The sequence below is a fragment of the Anomaloglossus baeobatrachus genome, chromosome 7, assembly GCF_048569485.1.
Source record: "Anomaloglossus baeobatrachus isolate aAnoBae1 chromosome 7, aAnoBae1.hap1, whole genome shotgun sequence".
Taxonomy (NCBI): Eukaryota; Metazoa; Chordata; class Amphibia; order Anura; family Aromobatidae; genus Anomaloglossus; species Anomaloglossus baeobatrachus.
Genome location: NC_134359.1, coordinates 253,378,844 through 253,400,869, shown reverse-complemented (window position 1 = coordinate 253,400,869; position 22,026 = coordinate 253,378,844). Strand labels below are relative to the sequence as shown.

The window sequence follows — 22,026 nt, the reverse complement described above, 5'->3', positions numbered from 1 at the left end:
TTCATATAAGTACCATTCTGTCCATTGGATTGGCACGTTAGAAAAATCCAGCACTTAGCAGGTCCCTACATTATCTGTAACTAGATATGAGAGAATTGATTTGGAGGCCCTCCCTTCCGGTGGTCTTCAAATTCTGACCTCTCCGTTGTGCCAGGGTCCTGCGGACTGAATCACTCATCACTTCTCCTTTTTGGCATCTTTACAAGGGATCTGTTGTGGGTGTACTAGTGTGGCGCTAGAAGGTTTGAAAAAATATAATTAAAAAAAAGTGTGACATGATGGAAGGGATTTATATAGAATAGAATACTACTACTCACCCCTCTATCTGGACTGGGAAATCATACATTTTCTGAAAGGTCTGGTGTATGAGGGACAGGATGTAATCACTACCAATTCTGACAGACGATCTAAGTGGTAGGAGGCATTTTGAGGAGTAAGATGGATTTGTATTACAACTGTGTTTTTCCAAAAATAAGCCCTAGCAGGAATTTTCAAAGCAAGGCTTAAATATAAGCCCTACCCCGAAAACAAACCTTAGTTTCGGTTTAATAAAGTGTCCATACAGCTAAAAAAGAAGGGAATTTTGTTTACTTACCGTAAATTCCTTTTCTTCTAGCTCCTATTGGGAGACCCAGACAATTGGGTGTATAGCTTCTGCCTCCGGAGGCCACACAAAGTATTACACTTTAAAAAGTGTAACCCCTCCCCTCTGCCTATACACCCTCCCGTGCATCACGGGCTCCTCAGTTTTGGTGCAAAAGCAGGAAGGAGGAAACTTATAAATTGGTCTAAGGTAAATGCAATCCGAAGGATGTTCGGAGAACTGAAACCATGAACCAAAAGAACAATTCAACATGAACAACATGTGTACACAAAAGAACAACCAGCCCGAAGGGCACAGGGGCGGGTGCTGGGTCTCCCAATAGGAGCTAGAAGAAAAGGAATTTACGGTAAGTAAACAAAATTCCCTTCTTCTTTGTCGCTCCATTGGGAGACCCAGACAATTGGGACGTCCAAAAGCAGTCCCTGGGTGGGTAAAGAATACCTCGATAAAAAGAGCCGAAACGGCCCCCTCTTACAGGTGGGCAACCGCCGCCTGAAGGACTCGCCTACCTAGACTGGCGTCTGCCGAAGCATAGGTATGCACCTGATAGTGTTTCGTGAACGTGTGCAGACTAGACCAGGTAGCTGCCTGACACACCTGCTGAGCCGTAGCCCGGTGCCGCAATGCCCAGGATGCACCCACGGCTCTGGTAGAATGGGCTTTCAGCCCTGAAGGAAGCGGAAGCCCAGAAGAACGGTAGGCTTCGAGAATCGGTTCCTTGATCCACCGAGCCAAGGTTGACTTGGAAGCCTGCGAACCCTTACGCTGGCCAGCGACAAGGACAAAGAGCGCATCTGAACGACGCAGGGGCGCCGTGCGAGACACGTAGTGTCGGAGTGCTCTCACTAGATCTAAGGAGTGCAAATCCTTTTCACATTGGTGAATTGGATTAGGGCATAATGAAGGTAAGGAAATATCCTGATTGAGATGAAAAGGAGATACCACCTTAGGGAGAAATTCCGGGACAGGACGCAGAACCACCTTATCCTGGTGAAACACCAGGAAGGGGGCTTTGCATGACAGCGCTGCAAGCTCCGACACTCTTCGGAGTGATGTAACTGCCACTAGAAATGCCACCTTCTGTGAAAGACGTGATAAAGAGACATCCCGCAGCGGCTCGAAAGGTGGTTTCTGAAGAGCAGTTAGCACCCTGTTAAGGTCCCAGGGTTCCAGCGGACGCTTGTAAGGTGGGACTATGTGGCAAACTCCCTGCAGGAACGTGCGGACCTGCGGAAGCCTGGCTAGGCGCTTTTGAAAAAATACGGAGAGCGCCGATACTTGTCCCTTGAGAGAGCCGAGTGACAAACCCTTGTCCATTCCGGACTGAAGGAATGAAAGAAAAGTGGGTAAGGCAAACTGCCATGGAGTAAAACCATTATCAGAGCACCAGGATAAGAAGATTTGCCAAGACCTGTAATAGATCTTGGCGGACGTTGGTTTCCTGGCCTGTCTCATGGTGGCAATGACATCCTGAGATAACCCTGAAGACGCTAGGACTCAATGGCCACACAGTCAGGTTGAGGGCCACAAAATTCAGATGGAAAAACGGCCCTTGTGACAGCAAGTCTGGGCGGTCTGGAAGCGCCCACGGTTGACCCACCGTGAGATGCCACAGATCCGAGTACCACGACCGCCTCGGCCAATCTGGAGCGACGAGAATGGCGCGACGGCAGTCGGACCTGATCTTACGTAACACTCTGGGCAGCATCGCCAGAGGAGGAAACACATAAGGCAGTCGAAACTGCGACCAATCCTGAACTAACGCGTCCGCCGCCAGAGCTCTGTGATCTTGAGACCGAGCCATGAATGCCGGGACTTTGTTGTTGTGCCGTGACGCCATGAGATCGACGTCCGGCGTTCCCTAGCGGCGACAGATCTCTCGAAACACGTCTGGGTGAAGAGACCATTCCCCTGCATCCATGCCCTGACGACTGAGAAAATCTGCTTCCCAGTTTTCTACGCCCGGGATGTGAACTGCGGAGATGGTGGAGGCTGTGGCTTCCACCCACTGCAGAATCCGCCTGACTTCCTGGAAGGCATGACGACTGCGCGTGCCGCCCTGGTGGTTGATGTATGCGACGGCAGTGGCGTTGTCCGACTGGATACGGATCTGTCTGCCCTCCAGCCACCGATGGAAAGCCAATAGGGCTAGATACACTGCCCTTCTCTCCAGAACATTGATCTGAAGGGAAGACTCTACCGGAGTCCAGGTTCCCTGAGCCCTGTGGTGGAGAAAAACCGCTCCCCACCCTGACAGGCTCGCGTCCGTGGTGACCACAGCCCAGGTTGGGGGTAGGAAGGATTTTCCTTGCGATAGAGAATTGGGAAGGAGCCACCACTGAAGTGACGTCTTGGTTGCAAGGGAAAGAGAGACGTTCCTGTCGAGGGAAGTCTACCTCCTGTCCCATTTGCGGAGAATGTCCCATTGGAGTGGCCGCAGATGGAATTGCGCGAACGGCACTGCCTCCATCGCTGCCACCATCTTCCCCAGGAAGTGCATGAGGCGCCTCAAGGGGTGTGACTGACCCCGAAGAAGAGATTGCACCCCTGCCTGCAGAGAAAGCTGTTTGTCCAGCGGTAGCTTGACTACCGCTGACTGTGTATGAAACTCCATCCCGAGGTAAGTCAGTGATTGGGACGGTGTCAACTTGGATTTTGGGAAGTTGATGATCCACCCGAACTGCTGGAGAGTCGCCAGAGCGACGGTAAGGCTGTGTTGACACGCCACCCGAGAAGGGGCCCTAACTAGGAGATCGTCTAAGTAGGGAATCACCGAGTGGCCCTGAGAGTGTAGGACCGCCACAACGGATGCCATGACTTTGGTGAACACCCGTGGGGCTGTCGCCAGGCCGAAAGGCAATGCCATGAACTGAAGGTGTTCGTCCCCGATGGCGAAACGCAAGAAGCGTTGATGTTCGGGTGCGATCGGCACGTGGAGATAAGCATCCTTGATGTCGATCGATGCTAGGAAGTCTCCTTGTGACATCGAGGCGATGACCGAGCGGAGAGATTCCATCCGAAACAGTCTGGTGCTCACATGTCTGAGTAGTTTGAGGTCCAGAACGGGACGGAATGATCCGTCCTTTTTTGGCACCACGAACAAGTTGGAGTAAAAGCCGCGACCACGTTCCTGAGGGGGAACGGGGATCACAACTCCTTCTGTCTTCAGAGCGTCCACTGCCTGAAAAAGTGCGTCGGCCCGAGCGGGGGGCGGAGAGGTTCTGAAGAAACGAGTCGGAGGACGAGAGTTGAACTCTATCCTGTAACCGTGAGACAGAATGTCTCTCACCCATCGGTCTTGAACATGTGGCCACCAGGCGTCGCCAAAGCGGGAGAGCCTGCCACCGACCGAGGATGTGGCTAGATGAGGCAGAGAGTCATGAGGATGCCTTATTGGAGGCAGTGCCTTCTGCGGCCTTTTGGGGGCGTGACTTGGACCGCCACGCATAGGAGTTCCTCTGGCCTTTCTCCGGCCTGCTGGACGAAGAGGATTGGGGCTTGGCGGAGGGACGAAAGGACCGAAACCTTGATTGTATTTTTCGTTGCTGAGGTCTTTTAGGTTTGGACTGGGGTAAGGAGGAGTCCTTTCCCTTGGATTCCTTAATAATCTCATCCAATCGTTCGCCAAACAAGCGGTCGCCAGAAAACGGCAAACCGGTTAAGAACCTCTTGGAGGCCGAGTCTGCCTTCCATTCGCGCAGCCACATGGCCCTGCGGACTGCCACAGAATTAGCGGATGCCACCGCTGTACGGCTAGCAGAATCTAGGACTGCGTTCATGGCGTAGGAAGAAAAAGCTGACGCTTGAGAAGTCAAAGACGCAACTTGCAGAGCAGAATTACGTGTGACCGCATTAATCTCAGCCAGACAAGCTGAGATAGCTTGGAGTGCCCACACGGCTGCAAAGGCCGGGGCAAAAGACGCGCCCGTGGCTTCATAGATGGATTTCACCAGGAGCTCTATCTGCCTGTCAGTGGCATCCTTTAGCGATGAGCCATCTGCAACCGATACCACAGATCTAGCCGCCAGTCTAGAGACTGGAGGATCCACCTTGGGACATTGAGCCCAACCCTTAACTACGTCAGAGGGGAAGGGGTAACGTGTGTCAGTAAGGCGCTTAGTAAAGCGCTTGTCCGGAACCGCTCTGGGCTTCTGGACAGCATCTCTGAAGTTAGAGTGATCGAAAAACGCACTCCGTGTACGTTTAGGGAACCGAAACTGGTGTTTCTCCTGCTGAGAAGCAGACTCCTCTACAGGTGGAGGCGGGGGAGAGAGATCTAACACCTGGTTGATGGACGAGATAAGATCATTTACTAAGGCGTCCCCTTCAGGTGTATCAAGGTTGAGGGCGACGTCAGGGTCAGAGCCCTGAGCTGCGACATCCGCCTCGTCCTCCAGCGAGTCCTCAAGCTGGGAACCCGAGCAGCGTGAAGAAGTCGGGGAAGATTCCCAGCGCGCCCGCTTAGCCTGTCTAGGACTGTGGTCTGGGCAGGAGTCCTCCACGTGAGACCTAGGGCCCAACCTGGGAGCGTGCTGCGGTGCGGACCGAGAGGGGCCTGGAGGCGACGATCCAACAAGGGCCGGGGCCTGTGCAAGGACCGGTCTGTTCTGCAAAGCTTCAAGCAGCTTGGCAGACCATTTGTCCATAGACTGAGCCATGGATTGTGAAAGTGACTCCGAGAGTCTCTCAGCAAAAGAGGCGAACTCTGTCCCTGCCGCCTGGACAGGGGGGTCTACATGAGCCGAGGGGCCCACTAGTGACCGAGGCTCCGGCTGAGCAAGCGAAACAGGGGTCGAGGATTGCTCACAGTGAGGGTAGGTGGAACCCGCAGGTAACATAGCCCCACAAGAGGTACAGGCCGCAAAAAAACCCTGCCTGAGCAGCTTTGCTCCTTGTGGACGACATGCTGTTGTCTCCTAGGAGAATGATCACTGAGGGTATATGGGCAAAAAAGGGTATACAGCCCGACCGAACAGAAATATTATATATATATATATATTATATATATATATATATATACACGTATCTATTCCGGCACCCTAGGGGGACCAGCACCGGGTGACCGGTGTGGCTTACCGACCGCTAAAAAGCGGAGTGTGTGTCCTCCAGATTCCCTGCCTTAGGTCTCCCAGAGCTGCAGAGCTCTTCCCTGATAATCCTCCACCGGCAGTATGCCAAAAAATGGCTGCCGGAGCTCTCAGGGGAGGAGTGGAGCCGTGGGCGGCGCTAGGAAAGTGCGGGAATCTGCGGTCCCCACAGTGATCAGTGAGGGGGGAGGAAACATACAGGATGCTCCGGCCCTCACATCCGACGTCAGGTCGGCAGTCCCGCCCTTACCCCTGACAGGCAGGCCCGGGGGCGGGATTTTTGCTACTAGGCCGCGATGAAGCCGGGGACTAAATTTAAGACCGCGGCCGACAAGCAGGCGCGGTCGGCGCGGAAGTCCGCCGGTCTTCTCAAATCAGCAGCTGCTGCAGCGTCCGGGAAGAAGGCGCTCCCTGCACAGTCCCCATGGGGACACAGAGTACCTTAGAGTTGCAGGGCCCGGTCCCTGAGGATGAATAGACTCCGGTCCGGCAGATTCCCACAGGGGCTGCGGAGGGAGCACGGTCCCAGTAAATGGATGACCGGTCAGGATCCCACTTCTCCCAGAGCCGCTAAGGGATGGTGAAGGAGACGGCATGAGGCTCCGGCCTTTGTACCCGCAATGGGTACCTCAACCTTAACAGCACCGCCGACGTAGTGGGGTGAGAAGGGAACATGCCGGGGGCCCCGTGAGGGTCCTCTTTTCTTCCAACCGATATAACTAATATGAGAATGCATGAGTGGATGTATGCCTCCTTCCACACAAAGCATAAAACTGAGGAGCCCGTGATGCACGGGAGGGTGTATAGGCAGAGGGGAGGGGTTACACTTTTTAAAGTGTAATACTTTGTGTGGCCTCCGGAGGCAGAAGCTATACACCCAATTGTCTGGGTCTCCCAATGGAGCGACAAAGAAAAGTTAAAGAATACTGAAGGACACTTCATTAGTCAGCGGGCACCCCAGAATCGCTCACCAGATGCCGAACGGGAGGACCTGCAGTGGATTACACACCCCCACAGATTTCTTCTGGCAGGCAAAGAATCCTGGGATGCAGTGTGGTGGAGCGCATCGAAGCGTTCTACTAAAGGGTCCTCCATGCATTCCACTGCACTGCATCACATTTTTCCCTGCTGGCTACAATTGGTATTGCCGCATGCGTGCGATCTGATGAATGAGTGTGTTGGCCAAGAGCAGGGGATGAAGCATGGAGTTTACCTGCTGGGAGCGCTCGCTGAAGATCAAAGGAGCACCTGGGAGCCATGCAGACATCCATAGTCTAGTAAAGTCTCCTTGGAAGTGGGGGCGTTGTGTTTTGGGTTTTTTTTGTAGGGGGTGGAGGGTTAAACTTGCCCCCAACCATGTTTCTCTAAGAATAGAAACTGCCCCGAAATTTTTTTTTGGGGAAAAACACAGTATTACCAAAAAGCAGAGGCCAAATATGGTTTATTTGTGCAGTGATTAAAAGGTGATTCTGCAGTGAAAAAAAACTCATGAGTGGTAACTCCTTTATTCTCTATATCAAATTGCTAATGTCACCGCATCTTACAAACCTCATGAATTGGACGTTGGAAACTGCAAAAGTTCTTACTGTTGCTCTTATTCACTCTTGTCTGGACTACTGCAACTCTACTGATTGGTCTCCTCCCTAATCTGTCCTGAATGGCAGCCAGGGTTCTATTTTTGTCCAGCAGCTACACTAATGCCTCCACTTTGTGCCAGTCATTGCACTGGTTACCCATTCGTAATAAAGAAGGGAATTTTGTTACTTACCGTAAATTCCTTTTCTTCTAGCTCCTATTGGGAGACCCAGACGATTGGGTGTATAGTACTGCCTCCGGAGGCCACACAAAGCATTACACTAAAAAGTGTAAGGCCCCTCCCCTTCTGGCTATACACCCCCAGTGGGATCACTGGCTCACCAGTTTTAGTGCAAAAGCAAGAAGGAGGAAAGCCAATAACTGGTTTAAACAAATTCACTCCGAAGTAACATCGGAGAACTGAAAACCATTCAACATGAACAACATGTGTACCCGAAAAACAACCAAAAATCCCGAAGGACAACAGGGCGGGTGCTGGGTCTCCCAATAGGAGCTAGAAGAAAAGGAATTTACGGTAAGTAACAAAATTCCCTTCTTCTTCGGCGCTCCATTGGGAGACCCAGACGATTGGGACGTCCAAAAGCTGTCCCTGGGTGGGTAAAGAAATACCTCATGTTAGAGCTGCAAAGACAGCCCTCCCCTACGGGGAGGCAACTGCCGCCTGCAGGACTCTTCTACCTAGGCTGGCGTCCGCCGAAGCATAGGTATGCACCTGATAATGTTTGGTGAAAGTGTGCAGACTCGACCAGGTAGCTGCCTGGCACACCTGTTGAGCCGTAGCCTGGTGTCGTAATGCCCAGGACGCACCCACGGCTCTGGTAGAATGGGCCTTCAGCCCTGATGGAACCGGAAGCCCAGCAGAACGGTAGGCTTCAAGAATTGGTTCTTTGATCCATCGAGCCAGGGTGGCTTTGGAAGCCTGCGACCCTTTGCGCTTACCAGCGACAAGGACAAAGAGTGCATCCGAGCGGCGCAGGGGCGCCGTGCGGGAAATGTAGATTCTGAGTGCTCTCACCAGATCCAACAAATGTAAATCCTTTTCATACCGATGAACTGCATGCGGATAAAAGGAAGGCAAGGAGATATCCTGATTAAGATGAAAAGAGGATACCACCTTAGGGAGAAACTCCTGAATGGGGCGCAGCACTACCTTGTCCTGGTGGAACACCAGGAAAGGAGCTTTGGATGACAGCACTGCTAGTTCAGACACTCTCCGAAGAGACGTGACCGCTACCAGAAAGGCCACTTTCTGTGAGAGTCGAGAAAGTGACACATCCCTCAGAGGCTCGAAGGGCGGCTTCTGGAGAGCAACAAGGACCTTGTTTAGATCCCACGGATCTAACGGCCGCCTGTACGGAGGTACGATATGACAAACCCCCTGCAGGAACGTGCGCACCTGAGAAAGTCGTGCTAGACGCTTCTGAAAAAACACGGATAGTGCCGAGACTTGCCCTTTAAGGGAGCCGAGCGACAAGCCCTTTTCCAACCCAGATTGCAGGAAGGAAAGAACGACAGGTAACGCGAATGGCCAGGGGGATACTCCTTGTGCAGAGCACCAGGATAAGAAAATCTTCCACGTTCTGTGGTAGATCTTAGCAGAAGTGGACTTCCTAGCCTGTCTCATGGTGGCCACGACCCCTTGGGGTAATCCTGAAGACGCTAGGATCCAGGACTCAATGGCCACACAGTCAGGTTCAGGGCCGCAGAATTCCGATGGAAAAACGGCCCTTGGGACAGTAAGTCTGGACGGTCTGGTAGTGCCCACGGTTGGCCGACCGTGAGATGCCACAGATCCGGGTACCACGACCTCCTCGGCCAGTCTGGGGCGACGAGTATGACGCGGCCGCAATCGGATCTGATCTTGCGTAACACTCTGGGCAAGAGTGCCAGAGGTGGAAACACATAAGGGAGCCGGAACTGCGACCAATCTTGCACTAAGGCGTCTGCCGCCAGAGCTCTTTGATCGCGAGACCGCGCTATGAAGGTCGGGACCTTGTTGTTGTGTCGAGACGCCATTAGGTCGACGTCCGGCACCCCCCAGCGGCGGCAGATTTCCTGAAACACGTCCGGGTGAAGGGACCATTCCCCTGCGTCCATGCCCTGGCGACTGAGGAAGTCTGCTTCCCAGTTTTCTACGCCCGGGATGTGAACTGCTGATATGGTGGATGCTCTTTCCTCCACCCACATCAGAATCCGCCTGACTTCCTGGAAGGCTTGCCGACTGCGTGTCCCTCCTTGGTGGTTGATGTATGCCACCGCTGTGGAGTTGTCCGACTGAATTCGGATCTGCTTTCCTTCCAGCCACTGCTGGAAGGCTAATAGGGCAAGATACACTGCCCTGATTTCCAGAACATTGATCTGAAGGGTGGACTCCTGCTGAGTCCACGTCCCTTGAGCCCTGTGGTGGAGAAAAACTGCTCCCCACCCTGACAGACTCGCGTCTGTCGTGACCACTGCCCAGGATGGGGGCAGGAATGATCTTCCCTGTGATAATGAGGTGGGAAGAAGCCACCATTGCAGAGAGTCCTTGGCCGTCTGAGAAAGGGAGACTTTCCTGTCTAGGGAAGTTGTCTTCCCGTCCCATTGGCGGAGAATGTCCCATTGAAGTGGTCGCAGATGAAACTGCGCGAACAGGACTGCCTCCATTGCTGCCACCATCTTCCCTAGGAAGTGCATGAGGCGCCTTAAGGGGTGCGACTGACCCTGAAGGAGAGACTGCACCCGTCTGTAGTGACCGCTGCTTGTTCAGCGGAAGCTTCACTATCGCTGAGAGAGTATGAAACTCCATGCCAAGATACGTTAGTGATTGAGTCGGTGCCAGGTTTGACTTTGAAAAGTTGATGATCCACCCGAAAGTCTGGAGAGTCTCCAGCGCAACATTCAGGCTGTGTTGGCATGCCTCTTGAGAGGGTGCTTTGACAAGTAGATCGTCTAAGTAAGGGATCACCGAATGTCCCTGAGAATGCAAGACTGCTACCACTGCCGCCATGACCTTGGTGAAAACCCGTGGGGCTGTCGCCAGACCAAATGGCAGAGCTACGAACTGGAGATGGTCGTCTCCTATCACGAAACGTAGAAAACGTTGGTGCTCTGTAGCAATCGGCACGTGGAGATAAGCATCTTTGATGTCTATTGATGCAAGGAAATCTCCTTGAGACATTGAAGCAATGACGGAGCGGAGGGATTCCATCCGGAACCGCCTGGCGTTCACATGCTTGTTGAGCAGCTTTAGGTCCAGAACAGGACGAAACGAGCCGTCCTTTTTTGGAACCACAAAGAGATTGGAGTAAAAACCTTGCCCTTGTTCCTGCTGAGGAACAGGGATCACCACTCCTTCTGCTTTTAGTGAGCACACCGCCTGCAGAAGGGCATCTGCTCGGTCGGGATGTGGGGAGGTTCTGAAGAACCGAGGCGGAGGACGAGAACTGAACTCTATCCTGTACCCGTGAGACAAAATGTCTGTTACCCACCGGTCTTTGACCTGTGGCAGCCAAATGTCGCAAAAGCGGGAGAGCCTGCCACCGACCGAGGATGCGGAGGGATGAGGCCGAAAGTCATGAGGCAGCCGCCTTGGAAGCGGTTCCTCCGGTTGCTTTCTTGGGGCGTGAGTGAGCCCGCCAGGAATCTGAGCTCCTTTGCTCCTTCTGAGTCCCTTTGGACGAGGAGAATTGGGTCTTGCCGGAGCCTCGAAAGGACCGAAACCTCGACTGCCACTTCCTCTGTTGAGGTTTGCTTGATCTGGGCTGGGGTAAGGAGGAGTCTTTACCCTTGGATTGTTTAATGATTTCAGCCAATTGTTCACCAAACAGTCTATCTACAGATAGTGGCAAGCTGGTTAAACATTTTTTGGAAGCAGAATCCGCTTTCCATTCCTTTAACCACAAGGCTCTGCGCAAAACCACAGAGTTGGCAGACGCCATTGAGGTACGGCTTGTAGAGTCCAGGACAGCGTTGATAGCGTAAGTCGCAAACGCAGACATTTGCGAGGTTAGGGACGCTACTCGCGGCACTGCTGGACGTATGATAGAGTCCACCTGTGCCAGACCAGCTGAAATAGCTTGGAGTGCCCACACGGCCGCGAATGCTGGAGCAAACGACGCGCCGATAGCTTCATAGACAGACTTTAACCAAAGGTCCATCTGTCTGTCATTGGCATCTTTAAGTGAAGCCCCATCCTCCACTGCAACTATGGATCTAGCCGCAAGCCTGGAGATTGGGGGGTCCACCTTTGGACACTGGGTCCAGCGTTTGACCACGTCAGGGGGAAAGGGATAACGTGTATCCTTAAGACGTTTGGAGAAACGCTTGTCTGGGTAAGCATGGTGTTTCTGGACTGATTCTCTGAAGTCAGCGTGGTCCAGAAAAGTACTCAGTTTACGCTTGGGATACCTGAAATGGAACTTCTCCTGCTGTGCAGCTGCCTCCTCTGCAGAAGGGGCAGGGGGAGAAGAAGGGAATTTTGTTACTTACCGTAAATTCCTTTTTTCTAGCTCTTATTGGGAGACCCAGACGATTGAGACCCAGACGATTGGGGTATAGCTACTGCCCTCTGGAGGCCACACAAAGCACTACATTAAAAGTGCAAGGCCCCTCCCCCTCTGGCTATACCCCCCCGTGGCATCACGGGTTCTCCAGTTTTAGTGCCAAAGCAAGAAGGAGGAAGCCAATAACTGGTTTAAACAAATTAACTCCGAATAACATCGGAGAACTGAAAAACCGTTCAACATGAACAACATGTGTACCCGCAAACAACAAAAAAACATCCCGAAGGACAACAGGGCGGGTGCTGGGTCTCCCAATAAGAGCTAGAAGAAAAGGAATTTACGGTAAGTAACAAAATTCCCTTCTTCTTCAGCGCTCTATTGGGAGACCCAGACGATTGGGACGTCCAAAAGCTGTCCCTGGGTGGGTAAATAAATACCTCATGTTAGAGCTGCAAAACAGCCCTCCCCTATGGGGGTGTCACTGCCGCCTGCAGGACTCTTCTACCTAAGCTGGCATCCGCCGAAGCATAGGTATGCACCTGATAATGCTTGGTGAAAGTGTGCAGACTGGACCAGGTAGCTGCCTGGCACACCTGTTGAGCCGAAGCCTGGTGACGTAATGCCCAGGACGCACCCACGGCTCTGGTGGAGTGGGCTTTTAGCCCTGAAGGAACCGGAAGCCCCGCAGAACGGTAGGCCTCTAGAATTGGTTCTTTGATCCATCGAGCCAGGGTGGCTTTAGAAGCCTGCAACCCCTTGCGCGGACCAGCGACAAGGACGAAAAGTGCATCGGCACGGCGTATGGGCGCCGTGCGGGAAATGTAGATTCTGAGTGCTCTCACCAGATCTAGCAAACGTAAGGCCTTTTCATACCGGTGAACCGGATGAGGGCAAAAAGAAGGCAAGGAAATATCCTGATTAAGATGAAAAGAGGATACGACCTTAGGGAGAAACTCCGGAATGGGGCGCAGCACAACCTTGTCCTGGTGGAACACCAGGAAGGGAGCCTTAGATGACAGAGCTGCCAGCTCAGACACTCGCCGAAGCGATGTGATTGCAACAAGAAACGCCACTTTCTGCGACAGCCGAGAAAAGGAAACTTCCTTCAGAGGCTCGAAGGGCGGCTTCTGGAGAGCAACTAGTACCCTGTTCAGATCCCATGGATCTAACGGTCGCTTGTACGGGGGCACAATATGACAGACCCCCTGCAGGAACGTGCGCACCTTAGGAAGACGTGCTAGACGCTTCTGAAAAAACACGGATAGTGCCGAAACTTGCCCTTTAAGGGAGCTGAGCGACAAGCCCTTTTCTAACCCCGATTGCAGGAAGGAAAGAAACTTGGGCAATGCAAATGGCCAGGGAGACACTCCCTGAGCAGAGCACCAGGACAAGAAAATCTTCCACGTTCTGTGGTAGATCTTAGCCGAATTCGACTTTCTAGCTTGTCTCATTGTGGCAATGACTCCCTGAGATAATCCAGCAGATGCTAGGATCCAGGACTCAATGGCCACACAGTCAGGTTCAGGGCCGCAGAATTCTGATGGAAAAACGGCCCTTGGGACAGTAAGTCTGGTCGGTCTGGCAGTGACCACGGTCGACCGATCGTGAGATGCCACAGATCCGGATACCACGACCTCCTCGGCCAGTCTGGAGCGACGAGTATGACGCGGCTGCACTCGGATCTGATCTTGCGTAGCACTCTGGGCAAGAGCGCCAGAGGCGGAAACACGTATGGGAGCTGAAACTGCGACCAATCTTGAACCAAGGCGTCTGCCGCCAGAGCTCTTTGATCGCGCGACCTCGCCATGAATGCCGGGACCTTGTTGTTGTGCCGGGATGCCATTAGGTCGACGTCCGGCACTCCCCAGCGGCGACAGATTTCCTGAAACACGTCCGGGTGAAGGGACCATTCCCCTGCGTCCATGCCCTGGCGACTGAGGAAGTCTGCTTCCCAGTTTTCTACGCCTGGGATGTGAACCGCGGATATGGTGGATGCTCTGTCCTCCACCCACATTAGAATGCGCCGGACTTCTTGGAAGGCTTGCCGACTGCGCGTCCCTCCTTGGTGGTTGATGTATGCCACCGCTGTGGAGTTGTCCGATTGGATTCGGATCTGCTTTCCTTCCAGCCACTGTTGGAAGGCCAGTAGAGCAAGATACACTGCTCTGATCTCCAGAACATTGATCTGAAGGGTGGACTCCTGCGGAGTCCACGTCCCCTGAGCCCTGTGGTGGAGAAATACTGCTCCCCACCCTGACAGACTCGCATCTGTCGTGACTACTGCCCAGGATGGGGGCAGGAAGGATCTTCCCTGAGACAATGATGTGGGAAGGAGCCACCATTGTAGAGAGTCTTTGGCCGTCCGGGAAAGCGAGACTTTCCTGTCCAGGGACGTTGACTTCCCGTCCCATTGGCGGAGAATGTCCCATTGAAGTGGGCGCAGATGAAACTGCGCAAAGGGAACTGCTTCCATGGCTGCCACCATCTTCCCTAGGAAATGCATGAGGCGCCGCAAGGGATGCAACTGGCCCTGCAGGAGGGATTGCACCCCTGTCTGTAGTGACCGCTGCTTGTCCAGCGGAAGCTTCACTATCGCTGCTAGAGTATGAAACTCCATGCCAAGATACGTTAGTGACTGAGTCGGTGATAGGATCGACTTTGGAAAGTTGATGATCCATCCGAAAGACTGTAGAGTCTCCAGCGTAGCATTCAGGCTGAGTTGGCATGCCTCCTGAGAGGGAGCTTTGACCAATAAGTCGTCTAGGTAAGGAATCACCGAGTGTCCCTGAGAGTGCAAGACTGCTACCACCGCCGCCATGACCTTGGTGAAGACCCGTGGGGCTGTCGCCAGACCAAATGGAAGAGCTACGAACTGAAAATGGTCGTCTCCTATCACAAAACGTAGAAAACGTTGATGTTCTGTAGCAATTGGCACGTGGAGATAAGCATCTTTGATGTCTATTGAGGCAAGGAAGTCTCCTCTGGACATTGAGGCAATGACAGAGCGGAGGGTTTCCATCCGGAACCTCCTGGCGTGCACATGTTTGTTGAGCCGTTTTAGGTCCAGAACAGGACGGAACGAGCCGTCCTTTTTTGGAACCACAAAGAGATTGGAGTAAAACCCTTGCCCTTGTTCCTGAGGAGGGACTGGGATAACCACTCCTTCCGCTTTTAGGGAATCCACCGCCTGCAGCAGAGCATCTGCTCGGTCTGGATGTGGGGAGGTTCTGAAGAACCGAGCTGGAGGACGAGAATTGAACTCGATTCTGTACCCGCGAGACAAAATGTCCGTCACCCACCGGTCTTTGACCTGTGACATCCAAATGCCGGAAAAGCGGGAGAGCCTGCCCCCGACCGGCGATGCGGAGGGGGGGGGCTGGAAGTCATGAGGTAGCCGCTTTGGAAGCGGTACCTCCATTTGCTTTCTTGGGGCGTGTGTGAGTCCGCCACGAATCTGAGTTTCTTTGCGTCCTCTGAGTCCCTTTGGACGAGGTAAATGGTGTCTTGCCCGAACCTCGAAAGGACTGAAACCTCTGCTGCCACTTTTTCTGCTGAGGTTTGGGTGTTCTGGGTTGTGGTAAAGAGGAGTCTTTACCCTTGGACTGCTTAATGATGTCAGCCAATGGCTCGCCAAACAGTCTCTCTCTAGACAAAGGCAAACTGGTTAAACATTTTTTGGAACCAGCATCTGCTTTCCAGTCCTTTAACCACAAGGCTCTGCGCAAAACTACCGAATTGGCGGACGCCATTGAGGTGCGACTGGTAGATTCTAGGACCGCATTGATAGCGTAAGACGCAAACGCCGACATCTGCGTGGTAAGGTGCGCCACTTGCGGCACTGCTGGATGCATGATAGCATCCACTTTTGCTAAGCCAGCTGAAATAGCCTGGAGTGCCCATACGGCTGCGAATGCCGGAGCAAACGACGCGCCTATAGCTTCATAGACAGATTTTAACCAAAGGTCCATCTGTCTGTCATTGGCATCTTTAAGTGAAGCGCCATCCTCCACTGCAACTATGGATCTAGCTGCAAGTTTGGAAATCGGGGGGTCTACCTTTGGACACTGTGTCCAGCGCTTGACCACCTCAGGGGGGAAAGGGAAACGCGTATCTTTAGATCGTTTAGAGAAACGCCTTTCTGGGTGAGCGTCGTGCTTCTGGATTGATTCTCTGAAGTCAGAGTGATCTAACAAAGCACTCAATTTACGCTTGGGATAAAGGAAACGAAACTTTTCCTGTTCCGCAGCCGCCTCTTCTGCTGAAGGGGCTGGGGGAGAAATATCCAACAGCCTATTGATGGCTGAGATAAGGTCGTCTACCATGGCATCCCCATCCGGGGTATCCAGGTTGAGAGGGGTTCCAGGAGTGGATTCCTGATCACTCTCATCAGACACATCACAGGGAGACTGATTGCGCTGAGACCCTGAGCAGTGTGAAGACGTCGAGGGTCTTTCCCAGCGAGCTCGCTTAGGGTGGCTGGGGCCATCATCTGAGTCATAATCCTCGGCCTGTGAAGCCGGGGACCCCCCTGTGGGCTGGATACATTCCAAGTAAGGGGGACCTGAGGACAGAGGCCTCGCCGTGCCCAGAGACTGAGCCCCATGCATAGATTGCAAGGTCTCAAGGATTTTTGCCATAGATACAGACATATTATCTGCAAAAACTGCAAAGTCCGTCCCTGTCACCGGGGCAGAACTTACAAGCGTCTCAGCCTGGGTCGCTACCTCTCCTGACTCCGGCTGGCGAAGCAGCACCGGGTCGGAGCATTGCACACAATGGGGGTCATCAGAGCCTGCTGGTAGATTAGCCCCACATGCAGCACACGCAGTATACACAGCCCTTTTTGCCTTGGCCGCCTTGCGTTTTGAGGATGACATGTTGCTGCTTCCACAGAGCGATCTGGGATATGCAGCCAGAAGCGCACCTCACAGTGCAAGAAATACAATATCTATATAACTGTATCCAGTACACTGATACACAGTGAGGCACTAGAGGGACCAGCACAGAAAAATCGCTTACCGCCCGCTTAAAAAGCGGGTGTGTGGTCGCCAGATAGCCCCTAGTCCAGGTCTCCCAGAGCCTTGCGTCCTTCCTCCAGCCAGGCATGCATGTAATGGCTGCCGGCGTCTCGAGAGAGGAAGGGGGGCGGGCCCTGGGCGTTCCTGGCCAAGAGCGGGAAGCCTGCTTCCCTCTGTGCCAAGTGAGAGGGCTGGAGCATGTAAATCAGGCTCCAGCCCTCGTCGCTGCTTGCGAACAGCGTCTCTCCCCTACCCTGAATGACAGGGTGGGGGCGGGAACGAAACGGAGCTGCCGGCGTCCTAGGCCCAAAAAGCCGGGGACTAAAGTTATAACCGCCGCCGCCGTAAAAGCGCGGACGGCGGATCCCCGGCGCACCACAAGTCACAGCAGCGCCGCCCGGTCCAGAGGGGGTCGGCGCTGCGTTCCCAAACACAAACAATCCCCCAGTAATCTGTAGGGACACCAACTCCACGTTGCGGTCCCCGGCGCACTATAACACCCAGCCAGCCCGGAGTGTGTCTGTGCCTGCCGGGGACACAGAGTACCTGTAAGATGCAGGGCCCTGTCCCTGATCGTACTCCTGCTCCGAATCCATCAGGTTCTAATGGGTCTGTGGGTGGAGCCCGGCATCAGAGCTGAGAGGCCGGCAGGATCCCACTTCCACAGAGCCCTACAAGGGGATGTGGAAGGAAAACAGCATGTCAGGCTCCAGCCCTGTACCAGCAATAGGCACCTCAACCTTACAACACCATCCAGGGGTGAGAAGGGAGCATGCTGGGGACACTATATGTGTCCTCTTTTCTTCCATCCGACATAGTCAGCAGCTGCTGCTGACTAAAATCTGTGGAGCTATGCATGGAATGTCTGACCTCCTTCGCACACAAAGCTAAAACTGGAGAACCCGTGATGCCACGGGGGGGTATAGCCAGAGGGGGAGGGGCCTTGCACTTTTAATGTAGTGCTTTGTGTGGCCTCCAGAGGGCAGTAGCTATACCCCAATCGTCTGGGTCTCAATCGTCTGGGTCTCCCAATAGAGCGCTGAAGAAATTTCCAATAGACTATTGATGGCCGCTATAAGGTCATTTACCACGGCGTCACCATCAGGAGTATCCAGATTGAGAGCGGTTTCAGGATTAGACTCCTGATCACCCTCCTCTGTCTCATCATGTAGAGACTCTTCTCGCTGAGACCCTGATCCGCGTGATGACGTGGAGGGTCTCTCCCAGCGAGCACGCTTAGGCTGCCTGGGACTGTCATCTGAATCAGAGCCGTCAGGCTGAGATGCCTGGGACCCCCTAGAATCACGGATTAACTCCAACTGAGGGGGACCGGGGAACGTTGCCGCAGCAGTGTCCATGGTCTGAGTAACTGGCCTGGCCTGCAAGGTCTCTAGTATCTTTGTCATAGTGACAGACATCTTGTCAGCAAAAACTGCAAACTCTGTCCCCGTCACCGGGACAGGGTTCACCGGCGACTCTGCCTGGGCCACTACCACCATAGACTCCGGCTGACGAAGTGGCACAGGGACCGAACATTGCACACAATGGGGGTCATTGTAACCTGCCGGTAGATCAGCCCCACAAGCGGCACAAGCAGCGCTTACAGCCTGTGTCTTGGCACCCTTGCGTTTGCGGATGACATGTTGTCGTCTCCTCAGAGCAAGATAGGGTATACAGCCAAGAAGCGACATTACAGTGCAATATATATATACATATATATATGGTATAGAGAAAAAAGGTACACCAAAATAACACTGTGGCACTAGTGGGGCCAGCACTAAAGTGCTGCTTACCGCCCGCTTAACGCGGGTGTGTGGTCGCCAGAAATCCCTTGTCTGGGTCTCCCAGAGCCTGTGTCCGTTCTCCAGCCAGACTGCATTGTAAATAAGACTCCAGCCCTCGGCGCTGATTAATCGTACAGCGTCTCTCCCTTGCCCTGATTGACAGGGTGGGGGCGGGAACGAAGCGGAGCTAGGCCGCAGAAGCCGGGGACTAAATTTATAAGCGACGCCGTCGTAAAAGCACGGTCGGCGCTAAGTCCCCGGCGCACTACAAGTCGCAGCCGCGCCGCCGCTCCAGGGGCGGCCGGCGCGGCAGTCCCCAACACATAAAGTCACTCAGACAAACTGTAGTGACTGTAACCCCAGCGCGCAGCGCTACTGTCCCCGGCGCACTAGCACACCCAGCAAGTCTGGAATGTGCGCGGCCTGTTTGGGACACAGAGTACCTGAATGTCGCAGGGCCTTGTCCCTGAACGGTACCCAGCTCCGTATCCAGCAGGTTCCATGGGTCTGTGGATGGAGCCCGGCCTCAGGGCTTGGGGGCCGGTAAGATCCCACTTCCTCAGAGCCCCTCAGGGGGATGGGGAAGGAAAACAGCATGTGGGCTCCAGCCTCCGTACCCACAATGGGTACCTCAACCTTAACAAACACCGCCGACATAAAGTGGGGTGAGAAGGGAGCATGCTGGGGGCCCTAGTATGGGCCCTCTTTTCTTCCATCCGACATAGTCAGCAGCTGCTGCTGACTAAACAGTGGAGCTATGCGTGGATGTCTGACCTCCTTCGCACAAAGCAGAAAACTGGTGAGCCAGTGATCCCACTGGGGGTGTATAGCCAGAAGGGGAGGGGCCTTACACTTTTTAGTGTAATGCTTTGTGTGGCCTCCGGAGGCAGTACTATACACCCAATCGTCTGGGTCTCCCAATGGAGCGCCGAAGAAATACAAACTTATTGCTGTGACCCACAAAGTTCTACACCATCCTATCTCATCCCTTATCACGTACTGTTTTGCAACTGATCTAAGATTAACATCGATCTGCTCATCTATAAATAAAAAAATAAAATAAAATACAACTTTGTATATAAATAACTTTTATTTACAATAAAATTCAGTGAACAGACTAGAACATTATTAAAGCTGGAGGCCGGTGTCTCTGCTCATCTGTCCTTGTAATAATGCGAGGCTCTTCTTCAGTCTCTCGTTCTCTTCCTCTAAAGAAAGAACTTTTTGCTGAAGATCCTGAATCATCTGCCAAATTAATTTAAAACAATTGTAATATTAAAGCAAACCACAGGCAGCATAAATCAGATATGGGCTGCATTATTGCAGCCATTTAAATTTCTTTATCGCTTCACTGGGGGAATGCTGATGACCGTAGGCAAAAAAAAAAAAAAAAAAAAGGTTACCATATTTTTCGGACTATAAGACGCACTTTTTCCCCCCAAATGTTGGGGTAAAGTGGGGGGGGGGGCGCATCTTATAGTCTGAATGTGGCTGCAGGTCATCGGGGGCACAAGCAGCGCCTGCCGTGACCACGTGCGCCCACTCATTTCATATGCACTCCCATCTCTCAGAGCTGAAGCCGGCGCTGACAGGTGGGCGGGATGATGGGCAGGGGATGCGCGCATACTAAACAGCCAGCCCGCATGATCACCCCTGGCAACTACAGCCTGGAGTGATAATGTGCAGCTGTATTCACTGCCCCCCCCGTGCATCATCATCATCATCAGCGCGGGGTGCAGTGAATCACTATACTCACCGTTCCCCTGCAGCATCGCTCGTCCTCCTGTGTGTGGCTGTGTGTCATCGCTGTGCGCACGTGTCCACACACAGCCGCGGCCGGGACATCGCGGTGCTGCAGGGATAGTGGCTGGCTCCACTCAGCAGCGCTGCTGCCGGCACAGACAGGAGGAGGAGCGATGCTGTGTGGAGCGAGGAAAGGCGAGTATAAACGTTTAAATTTTTTTGTGTGCCGCAGGATGAGAATATTTCAGGATGATGGTATATAGCAGGATGGGGGTACATAGCAGGATGCGGCCATATGCCAGGATGGGGGCTACACCAGGATGAGGGACATATATATACACAAGGCAGGAGGATCATTACTAGGATGATGGAATACCTTAGTAGAGATTTTAAAATTTTATCTTCCTTCTCTAAAACCAGGGTGCGTCTTATGGTCCGGTGCGTCTTATAGTCCGAAAAATACAGTACCTCCTCCCCAGCAGTCTACACCCACAATTAGTTTAAGCTTAGTGTTGGGAGGAGGCAGACACGTTTATACCTTAAATTTGTAGTGTTTTGTGAATGATTTCGCATGTTATTTGGGAAACTAACTGCTCACTCTGTCAATCCACATTGACACCAACAGCATAGTGTGGAATTACATAACTACCCCCTCCCAACACATGGAGTGTATGGGACCCTCCAGACCAGTGTTCCCCAACTCCAGTCCTCAAGGCACACCAACAGTGCAGGTTTTTGGGATTTCCTTAGTATTGCACAGGTGTAATGTAATTACCTGCCCAGGTGCTGGTTCCAACAGCAGTGCAATGCTAAGGAAATCCTGAAAACATGCACTGTTGGTGTGCCTTGAGGACTGGAGTTGGGAAACCCTGCCCCAGACAACGGTCCAAACCTCCTGCCAACTAGCTCTCCAGAGCCTGACATGCAGGGTCGACAGATGATACCGGAAGCAGTCAGCTGTGGTTTGAGATCCCTGTGTTCCACCTGCAACCTATGATTGTACAACCTTTGTTTTGTCAGTTTCCCTCTCACCATCAGAAGTGGTTATTAAATTAAGCTGGACCTCGTGAAAGCATTACATATCTATCTTTCCAGAATGAAGTCATTCAGATGTGCATTTTCTCTGTAATAACAGTCATAGCAGAGGCCTTCCTTCCTCCAAGGCCACCATTGCCCGTTGGATCCGATTTGCCATTCTGGTAGCATATTAGATAAAGAACAGAAAATGCCCTCTCAGGATCACAACTCACTCCACTCGTTCAGTGGAGGTTTGCTGGGCCATCTGCCACCAGGCCTCCGTTTCGCAACTCTGCAAGGCTGCACCTTGGTCTTGCATACACACTTGTGAAGTTCTACAGATTTCGCACCTACGCTTCCTCTGATGTGAGCCATGGTAGTGGGGTACTACAAGCCGCAATGGCCTGAGCTCAGACCAAGGATTATGGTCTTCTGCCCACCCTTGGGACTGCTTTAGGACAACCCATGGTTTCCTGTGTCCCCCAATAAAGCGATTCAAAAAAGAAAATTTTGGGTACTCACCATAAAATCTGTTTCTTGAAGCCTTCATTGGGGGGACACAGCACCTGCCATTTTGTATAGTCGATGTTCAATTACATGATTTTCTTCCTACTATAGTCTTACTTTACGGTTTTCTTCTATTATTGTTTTTATATTAACTGATTTAGGGAGGAGAAAAAAAACTTTTTCCAG

The 22,026-nt window shown here is 52.8% G+C and overlaps 1 protein-coding gene across 1 annotated transcript in view; it reads right to left on the bottom strand.

Moving 5' to 3' along the window:
* Positions 1–19,644: 19,644 nt before the first annotated feature.
* EIF2AK1 (eukaryotic translation initiation factor 2 alpha kinase 1) overlaps positions 19,645–22,026 on the bottom strand; it is a 98,574-nt gene continuing 96,192 nt past the window's right edge. Inside the window, exon 15 of the mRNA XM_075318045.1 lies at positions 19,645–19,818. Coding sequence (XP_075174160.1) covers positions 19,702–19,818 — 117 coding nt within the window. The 3' untranslated portion in view covers positions 19,645–19,701. The remainder of the gene's footprint in view (positions 19,819–22,026) is intronic.